Raw genomic sequence first — 10,920 nt, forward strand, 5'->3', positions numbered from 1 at the left:
CGGGGGGCTGCAGCCCAGCAGCCGAGCAGGCGGCGGCCGGCCCTCCAGCCCCAGCCCGTCGGTGGTGAGCGAGAAGGAGAAGGAAGAGTTGGAGCGTCTGCAGAAGGAGGAGGAGGAGAGGAAGAAGAGGCTGCAGCTGTATGTGTTCGTGATGCGCTGCATCGCCTATCCCTTCAACGCCAAGCAGCCCACCGACATGGCTCGGCGGCAGCAGAAGGTGAGTGCGCCCGGAGGTCGGGCGAACAATGGGGACCGGCGGCGGGGATGGCCAGGAGCCCGGGAGGGTGGGGTCCGCGCCCTGGGAAGGGAGCTCGCGGACCCTCTCGTCGTGGCTAGGCTCGGCTCGCCCAGGTCCCGCTCCGCCAGGCTGGGGCTCCCTGGGACCTGCCCGGGGCCTGCTACGCGGCGCCGCTCGCCCGGGCCTCCCTGCCCCCCCAGGAGGGCAGGTCCCACTGGGTGACCTGGCTGGCGCGGGGAGTGACTTGCAGCCGGAGGAGCTCGGCGAGGCCTTGCACTCGCGGGGCTCCCAGCGCTCTCCAGTGGCGGCGGCTGCGCCCAGCTCCGGCCCGCCCTCCTGGGCGTGCGCTAGGCGGGTGGGGGCAACGGCAGGTGGGGGGCGCCGGCGTGGAGTGAGAGCATCGCCTCGGAGCCACGCAGGGCTCCCCCGGGCAGCGGGCAGCAGGCAGCCGCGGGGACTGGGGGAAGAAAGCCAGCCCACAAGGCTAAGCTTCCCGAGACTCCGCGAACCGCCTCTCCCTCCCTGTCTGTTCCAGTGATCTTCCACCTAGGGTCGCCCGAGGGTCCGCAAAGCTTCCCTCCGGCCGAGGTTCTTGCCAATCCGCGTTTCCCCTTCCTCTCTGACCCCAGAGCAGGGGCACGCCCTATTGGTCCTTGTGCTGGGGTCAGCACCTCCACCTGCCTTGCTTTGACCCTAGTCTCGTTGCCCAAGGTGACTTCGCCGCCACCTCTGGCTCGCCGAGGCCCTCCAAGCCCCGCTGTTACTGGCTTGATAAAGTGCAGTTGCAAAAAGCTTTGCAATTATAGGCATCAAAAGCTTTTTGTGTCTGAGGTCGCGACAAGGCCAAGGGGCTCTGAGCTACCTTTGATAGGAAGGGGCACCCATTTCTATCCCCAGCCAGAGACAGGAGGGGAAGAGCGGTCCCTGCGGGCGGAGGGGCCAAGAAGGGGTCAAGGCCCAGGCGAAGTTAGTGAAGACAGCGTTTGCCCTTCTTGGAAATGACTGCGTCTGGCAGGAAAAGCAGTTGGGCCCCCAGGGCGATGGGGGGAGCCAGCTCTAACCCCAAGGTTGTGAGACTAATTTCTTAACATAGTGGATTTCTGCGTTCTTGCTATTGAAATCTGAGTTAAATGTTGCTCTAGTAAAGGTGCTGGATCCTTCAGTATTTACCTTGCATCCTTATCTGGAGGTGGCACAGATTGCTCTGTTTGTTTTGCTCATATATACACATGCACAGCACCCAACGCTGCCAATTTATCTCAGCTACCATGAACTTGGATGTCAGTTTTATTAAGAGAAAAACTCATTTCCTGGGTGAGACACGGCAGACCGACTATTCACAACCTTCCCACCCTCTCTTCATACCCCTCTCTCCCCTCCATGGCCTTTTGCTTTTCAACTGTATTTTGGACTATTTTAGAGCAAACACATCCTCAGAGAAGTAAAAGTTTTTTGGATAAGGTTAGATGTGCTTCCATATGGGCTGATAATCCAAATTTCTGCTTGGAATTATGGTAATTGTGTCTGAAGTATGGGAAATTCCATCTCCAAATCTCTCTTTAATGATAGCACCAACCAAAGATGTCTTAGCCTTTGGTCATAAAAACTGACATTAAACAAAACAAAACACAAAGAGACCTTTCATTTAGCAGTCAAAGGGTCTATCCTAACTTTTAAATAGAGATTTGAACAGAGTAAGAAGGAGAACATCACAGAACCCTGGTTCTGTCAGCTGAGAAAGATCATCAAAAGCCATGTTTTCTGATCTGATTGCATGTGTTATCTGAATCCATCCAAAACTGTCTTTTGAGGTGCAAGCTGGTTCTGTTTTCACACATGACCTTAACATCAGAGAGACTCCAGGACAGATTGATAACATTGGCCTTCTTTCAAACTATTTTTGGATACTGAAAAAAACTATTGCTAAACATACATGCAGCAAAGCAGCCCCAGGCCTAATGGCTGTATTGAGAAGATGAATATTTGTACTTCCTTATTAAAAAGGAAACAAGCTTTTCCTGCTGCTCTGTCTTTAGATATTTAATGCATTTCTGAAAATGGCATTCTGTTCCTTCTCTCCACATACAAAGTTTTAAAACTCTAAAAATAAAGTTTGCATGATTATTATGGTAAATTTCAAAGCCAATAGATAGACTTGATGAGTAACATCAGTCTTTGAGCAATATAAACTACTTGCAAACTAAAGATGAGCTCTTAACAGACTTGAATATGGATAAAATAGAAAAAGCCAGCTGTGAAATGATGTAGAGAAAGGGGTACAGAGAAGCAGAAGACAGAATGGGAGAGAACTGCCTAAGAAAAGTTGTTGAATTAGGAAAGAGTGCATTACAGAGTACAGTATGCCTTATGAAGCCCAGGAGTCTTTATCCTGACAGCGACTAATTTCAGGTATCTACTATGTGCAAGACCCTTCACTTAGGTCATTTTTCAAACTAAACTTTATTTTTAGAACACTTTTGAGTTAACTTAAAAATTCAGATTGTAGTGCAGGGAGCTCCCACACACATCCACCAAATGCCCTGTTACTAATATCTTTCAGAAGCATGACCCATGTTACAGTCAAATAACAAATACTAATACATTATTAGTAATTAAAATCTGTACTTCAGATTCTGTTAATTTTCTCTGAATTCCACTTTCTATTCTTAGGTCTTATTTGTTTTTGTAGTACAGGCTATCAGACCCAGGGTCTTACACATCCAAAGCAAATGGAGTGCTTGCCCCTTGCTCCCCAGTCCCTGAGATAATTTTAATTCTCCTAAAAATCCTGGCAATATATGAATGACCAAAATCATGCTGAAATTCAGAAAGGTTTTATAGTTTGCTTAAAGTACCACACAGACAGATAAAATGTAGGAATTGAGCCATGGGGCATTCTGATTCCAAATCCTGTTTTGTTTTCATTTCTTAATAGGAGACATTGGTCAGAGATAGTTTAGGATAGGAACAGAAACTCCAACAGGCAGCATGTTATACATCCTTTACAAAGCCCACTGCTCTTCCTCTGGGTGCTTATCATATAGTCAATATGGGCAAAATAGACACGTAGCTACTAACTGCTTAAAGAATGTGAAGTAAGGAGAGGCCCAGTAGCTGTGAAGTCTGGACTTCAGTCAGCTGTCTTTTTACATGGTTCAAGGAAAAGGATGCTAACTCAAAAGAACAAGTGGGAGGAAAGAGAGGTAGAAGGCACCACTCCTGGGTAATCTGAGTAGTTAATTCACTTTTACAGGAAAGAAAAAAAGTGCTTGAGTATTCCAATTAATGGAATATTCTCTTCTATGAAAAGAGGAGACTTTAGACCATTTGCAAAATGTATTTTATTGTTTATGAATATATTTTGCTTATTTTGCTATGAGTCTAAATCTGACATAACAGGAACGATCAGATGACCAAAACAAAATGTTTCCTCACTAGACTGTCACAGTATGTATTAAGTAACTCATAAGTGGCAACAGTTATTTGCTTTTCCCCCCACCCTTCTTTGTCAGAATGGTAAAGCGAATTCTGAGAAGTTGGCATGGCAAAGCTATACCATCTGTTTTTAAGTTATGTAGTAATGGTGATGGTGGCTACCTCATGTGAACCAGCTACTTGGAGATGCTGCTAAGGGAATGTAACATCAAGTACTGTAAACAATGATGTGTAATATTTAGATTGACAGGACTATTTTTAATTGGGTAGCAGTACTCTTAATGCCTAGATTATAGATAGTCTGAAGTAGATATTTTGTGTGCAATCTCTCTCCCTCTCTCTCACTCCCTCCCTCTCTCCCCCCCCGTGTGTGTGTGTGTGTGTGTGTGTGTGTGTAGAAAAAGGAGATCTAAAATTGTGTCTACTCCAGCAGAGCTATTTTATTCAAGAGGACTCGATGCCCGGATGAAATGTGTTATAAATCCAAGCTATTCACTTCCATATGATTCAGCTTATATCTTCCCATGAAACCCTGGCTAATGTTGAGTCACTGTTCACCATAGACATTCCATCTTTATTCATTTACTTATTTTACTTTATTTGGGCATGACTCAAAAGCCATGATTTTCATACAATTTAAGATCCAGTGCTGGTTAACGTGTGTGTGTTGGTGCCTCCTCCATTCAGACAAGCTTTAGGCATTTAGCTTGCTCCCACTATTCAGAAATCTTAATGTTTGCTCTGTCAATGCAAAATAGGATTTACATTTTAAAAATATTTGAACCTTTCAAGAGAACTAAGTGACTGTTAAACCAGATTTTCTTCAAACAGAATTGTGTGTTTCTTTATCAGGAAAGTAATTGAGTTATTTAAATACAACTATTGGCATTTCCCCTCTGTTTCCTCAATGCGGTGAGAAGGAATTGCTATGCTTAGTACTGTTATGCACAGTACTTCTGAAGAAGATGCAGAGATAGAAAAGTCATACAAACTTCTTGCCTCATTACATACCTGGAATGGCTTTCTGCATCCCTGTAAGTGGATGTAAGAACAAAGGAAATTAAATCTTTCATTCTTGAAGAAATGTGTAAAGTAATGAAAGTCAAATGATTCAGAGATGTTTCCCCAGCAAAAGCAAATACAATTCACAACCATAGGCTGTCACATTGAAATATGAACAGCATTTAATTTGGGGCTAGCTGTCCATTAAAACTAAAGCTAAGGTTGATGTTGAGAGTTCTAACATAGAACTAAGCTCGAAGCAAGTGAACAGGGGCTCAGAGTGGCAAGCACAGGCCCAGAGGTCATGGGAGAATCAACACATGTGAAATCTGGTTCTTGAATTGGAGGAATTTAGGGTTACAATTGAAATACAGCATACACAGAGGCCAGAGACCTCCAGAATAGAAAGGTGTTGGTTATGAGTGCTAAGGAGGGAAAGGGACAGAGTATGTGGATGTGTGCTCAGATTGGGTGGTCTAGTTTGTTTCTCCATTGCTGTGACAAAACACTCCAACCACTACTAACTTGGTGAGGAAATGGTTTATTCAGCTTACGTCTCCTGGGTCACAGTTCATCAGACAGCCCAAGGTAGAAACTTCAGGCCAGGAACCTGGAGGCAGGAGCTGGAGCACAGGCCATAGAGGATTGCTACTTACGGACTTTCTCCCCTGGCCCATGCTCAGCCTGCTTTCTTATACAACATAGGCCCACCTGCCCAGGGATGGCACCACCCACAGTGGGCTGGGCCTTCCCACATCACTCAACAATCAAGAAAATTCCCCCACAGACATGGCCACAGGGCCATCCAATGGAGACAATTCCCCAACTGAGGCTCCCTCAACCCAGGCGTGTCAAGTTGACACGAACGCTATCCAGCACAGGTGTTATACTGAGGAAATTTTCATGAAGGCAGTGGATTAGAGTTACTATTAGAGAAATAGCATGGTTTGTGCTAAAACAAGCATCCTGGTCTGGAGAAAAACTTGAGATAACAGTGTGGAAAAGAGTCACCATTTGACACTGGTAGAATAGTCTAAGTAACAGAAAACCTAACTCAAATCAAAAACTAAAAAGTAGGGGTTGGGTATATTGGTATGTGTAATTAAGAGATGACTGACAGCATCGCTGAATATGTGACCTCAAAGGACTTCCTCTACAGAATGTTTTAAAACTAAATGATAAGGGAAATGCATGTATATTGAAACTAGTGTTTGAAGTCAAACACTAGAACTAATAAGACACAGATTATCAGCAAGTCTTCATCTGCCATTTGAAGGTAGGTTTAGGAATGCTTTAGATAATTTCTCATGTCCCTTCAGATATAATAATTGAAAGTTCTGAAAAATGAGGCTGCTCATTACCAAGACATAAATCCCTTTAAGCCTGAATTTGGCATGTTTTTATATTATGAAAGAAGGCACTTTCTTCAAAGAATCCAGAATAGTTAGATATGAAGTCAGAATCCAATTCATCCAACTGTCTAAACTGTCAGATGAGGTTAGTAGATAGATTACATGGGAGATGGTAAGTTATAGCTTGTGACCTGGAACCAAACCACAAAGTTATTTTGTCTACAAAGCATTTTTCCCATTTTAATTGGTTCTCAGCAGTTATAACTGTCAACATATTTCACAATGAAATATGAATTTATGTTTTTTCTTATGGTTGCATGGCAGCAATAGGACAGATTTTCAGATTTGAAAAAAGCAAAATAAGAGTCTCCTAGTATCACTTAAAGAATAGAATGTTCATCACTTTTAACTCAATTGTTCATTCCAAGGACAAGGGAACCATATATGCTGTGTGCTAGAACAGCAGCTCTGTGGACCTTGCCAAAATCTTCTCTTTTTACCATTGCTTTACAGACATGGATGGTCTGACCCTGGCCTTTGGAAAGCATTCCTGGGAGAGGATCTGGTATTTTGAACACTATGTTCCCAGTTCTGGCAACTGTTCTAGTTTCCTTGTTAGGATCAGATTCATCATTTCTGCAGAAATAGAGCTCGATGGTCAGAGCTACCTTATTATTTTTTTATTGATCACTGTAAGCCTGGGATAGATTTACTTTTCTGTTCTTATTAAATAAGTAAAGAGAGAAAAGGCAGCTAATGATTGGAGCCTGGCCTTAACTTTTCTGGCCTTTAAGTGTAAATTGAGTATTAGCTCTTACAATAGCTAAGTCTCTCTCTTTCTCCCTCTCCCTCCTTCCCTCCCTCCCTCCCTCCCTCCCTCTCTCTCCCTCTCTCTCTCTCTCTCTATATATATACACACACACGTATATCTATATAAATATTTGCATATATGTATATGTATAATTGCCTCATTTTTACATGAAAGTCTTCGGCAAATTAATGTATGTGAAGTACTGGCCACAGTAAGCCTTATATTCATAATTTGCATCATCATCCTGATCATCATCAGCAGATGATGGACCAGAAGATCCAGGAAGGCAGGTGGCTGATATTATAGCATCCTCTACAAATTAGATGGAGCCAGGCATGTCTTCCTCTTTTGTTGAAGCACTTCACTGATTTTTATTCAAAGAATGGGGATCTATTTCTCCAGCATTAAAATACCCACTTTGAACAACAAGAATGTGGATAGGATTGCCAGGTAATTTGCTGCTTGCTAGTGCCAAGCACTCATTAATGGGAAGGCTTGCCACATGGTTAGCAGAAACCTTTGATAAGGGATCTTGGGCCACTCAAGTGTCGTGATGGGGCTTCAGAGTTCCTTCTTCTGTCTCCTCCTTTCTCATCCTTGCTGTCATAGACTAGGACACTTTTTTACTTCAAGTCTTGATAGTTTGGCTTTGACTCAAATGTAGGTTTTACATATGTAGATTTGTCTTAGTAGTATTGACTATCACCATCACTGGCAAATTTACTCTTTACTCAAACATAAAAACATTTTGTAAAATGTTTTTTGTTTGCAGAGAGTAAGTTCCAAACATATATGACTAATTGTAAGCACATACATATGTATCGCTCTCTCTCACACACACACACACACATTTCTTTCATATATCTGGGGAAAGAAAGACATAAATAGCCAATATAATACAGAAAACATCGCTGAAGTCCTCCACCTCCGTATGTCGTCAGTCTACAGTTTAAATCTCTGTTCAGCTTTGTGAGCTGGTGACTATGTGATGCTATTATTTCTCTTGATACTATGACCAAATACCTTCAGTTTGACAGAGGAAGGATTTGGGGTAGGGGGCATGAAAGCTTGGAGTGTGGATATAGTCCGCTGGGCCAGGAAAGGCATAATGGAGTTCATACTGGCTTAGGGCTGTAGCCACAGGAGCACAAGGCTGCTTATTTACATCTTGGCACATCAGGAAACAGCTTGGACCAGAACAGAGGCTAGACTATAACCCATAAGACCCATCCCTACAGCCCTACATCTGCCAAAAGCATCCACAACACCCCCAAATACTACCTCTATCTGGGGACCAACCATTCAAACCTGTGAGCCTGGGAAGGACATTTCACATTCAAACCTTAACAGGTATGTGGTCCTGTCTATGTGTGTCTGTCTTTCCTTCCTCTTTTTTAAAGTGGATAAAATAATACCAAAAGCGCGTTAACTGCTTAATGCATCCCTTACTACAGGGTCAATGCTGAGGAAATGTTCTCATTAGGAGTAATAATAAGATTCTCACACTCTTGTCCACCCAAGGCCCCCACACTATTTTTTACTGCAATACCTTGCTGGATCTGTTTATCACTCTAGAATGTCTCTCCAGAATTTTTCTCTGATTCATTCATTTGTTCTTTAACTCAAGTGTTAGCTTCTTAAGGAAACATTACCAGGTCTTTTTATTGGACTAAATCTCGGACAACTCTGTTATGAGTCCCTTCTACCTCATGTACACACTATTTGAATTATCTTTTGTGTGCCTCTCTTCCAAAGACTGAGACATTTTACAGTTCTTTGAGTCCCTACCTCCCAGTGTCTGACACACAGAAGAGACTCAGCAAATGTTGAAACTTCACACTAATGCTCTATATCCTAGAGAGTTTGAAAGGGAAGAGGTTAAGGACTCTGAAGCATAGCCACTATAGACATACAACTTATTTGCTTATTTATAAGTGGGTAATTACCAAATGATTTCAAGGTAATTTATGTCAGAGAAGCATGTATCAGTTACTTCCAAACTTGTCTTGTTTACAATAAACGTGAACCTACAAATTTCTAGATACTTTCTGGAGAAAATTTTTCTAGAAAAAAATAATTATGAATTTCCTACAACAGCTGACTCTCGGTTGAACTTAAATCAGTATACTATGTGTTTAAATGGCCAAACAGAATAAGAAGGGGCCACAGTGAGTGTCTGTATTGGGTATGCATTCTGTGACAGGTTGTATTCAATTTAGAGTTTTGTGGGGGAAAAAACGGCAGACAAGATTGCAGAGATAGTTAAGCTGTTTAAAATATTATCAGTCACAATGTTGTCAAAGCTATAGAATTTGTAAGTTCTGTGCATCTAATAGAAGGTACGTCTTCACAAGGGCCTCTCTTGGCCTCTCATGATGCAGCTTTCGTGCTACCAAAGCCACTACCATATGGAAGAGTCTTACACATTACCAAGCTCTGCTTCAAGCTTGCGATTCAGCCCTCTGGATCACAGCTTCTTTGTACTGACTGTGAGGAAATATTTCCCAGAAGATTTCACCTCAGTGATGCAGGTCTCTGGTTAATCACAGGTGACTTTGTAGCCCCAGCTGACCAGCATCAACTGTCCCAGTAAAACAAAGCTTTCACTTCAGTGGTTCTGGTCTCTTGTTAACCACAGCTGATTCTTCAGCCTCAGCTGACCAGAAACCACAGATGCTCAATTCAAAATATCACCCAAACAGCCCTGATAGTCTTTGCCTCTCTTGAAACTTTACACACCAGATCTCCGCCATTTCCAGGTCTCTCAAAATTATCTTCTGAGTTCCCACATAACAGCTTACTAAGCTCTGAGCACTCAACAGTTCAAAGTTCCAAATGCTTCCACAGTCTCCCCCAAACAACATGGTCAGGTCTGTTGTAGTAATACCCCATTCCTGGTACCAGTTTCTGTTCTAGTTACTTGCTATTGCTGTGACAAAAAACGCCAAAACCCTGAAAGGAAGGGGTTTATTTGGCTTATGTGTCCATATCACAGTTCATTACTGAGAAACTCAAGTAGGCCAGGAACATGGAGGCAGGAGCTAAAAAAGAAGCTATGATGGAATGCTACTTACTGGCTTGTTCTACTGGCCTGTGTTCAACCTGCTTTCTTACACAATCCAGGACCACCTGCTTAGGGGAATCACCACTCACAGTGGGGCTGGATCCTATGTTGTTCAACAATCAAGAAAATGCCTCACAGACATACCTCCTCCACCCTCACCTCTACCCATATTAGGGTTACTGGTACTCTTAGCCGTGGCTGGCTTTTTATGTAGGGGCTAGGAATACAAACTCAGGTCCTCCTGCTTGCAGAGCAAACACACTTACCCAATGAATCATTTCCCCAGCCTCTGATAATGTATTGATGTCCTTCCAGCAACATGCAAAAGGAACACACCAGCTTGTCCCATGAAAGGTTTCAATATTACTTCTGTACAATAGAAAAGTTCCGAGATACTTTGAAATTAAATATTAAATGTGTTCCAGGAGCACATGCTAAATTGCAAACACTCCAGGGGCTGCAACACTTTCAAAAAGACAATGGGGTTTTGGCAAAGGCACAGAGTGGTGCAAAAATCTACTGAGCCAAAAGGAAAGCAAAGGGAAAACAGTGAAAATTCTTGCAAATAATTATGCCTTCTGTTGCCCATGTAGAAAAACAGCCTTTTGGTGTGGATGGTAGACACGGAGTTGTTTAAGCAAATGAGTTGAAATGTATCTTGAACATCTACTTTGGCGATTTTTCTGACAAGCATAGCAACTGTTGTCTATAAGGCAGTGTGTCATAACATACTGTGTTCAAAACATTTCCTGGGGGCTCTTCCATATTCAAGTTTTGTTTGTTAGACATCATCAGACAATGTTATACATTGTTTTGAGCCACTTCTACAAACAAGAAACTTACTAGATCCTGTAGACAAAACACAAAGATATTTTAGATAACCTTTCTCACCTCCGGGAAGCTATCAATCTGCCTAAGGAACAGAGGTGCTCCTGTGTAGAATAGCAAAAAGAGAGATGTGGTGAACATTACATTTTTTAATAATTTGTATTTTATTATTGTATAATATTATTATATT

The 10,920-nt window shown here is 42.6% G+C and overlaps 1 protein-coding gene across 1 annotated transcript in view; it reads left to right on the plus strand.

Moving 5' to 3' along the window:
• The window catches only part of Cadps (calcium dependent secretion activator), a 497,333-nt gene that overhangs the window by 205 nt on the left and 486,208 nt on the right, over positions 1-10,920 (plus strand). The window contains 1 exon segment of the mRNA XM_008827502.2: positions 1-217. This exon segment is cut by the window's left edge and continues 31 nt beyond it. Within this exon segment, the coding sequence (XP_008825724.1) occupies positions 1-217 (217 nt within the window).

This window comes from Nannospalax galili, unplaced genomic scaffold (genome assembly GCF_000622305.1).
Source record: "Nannospalax galili isolate Female #2095 unplaced genomic scaffold, S.galili_v1.0 scaffold91, whole genome shotgun sequence".
Taxonomy (NCBI): Eukaryota; Metazoa; Chordata; class Mammalia; order Rodentia; family Spalacidae; genus Nannospalax; species Nannospalax galili.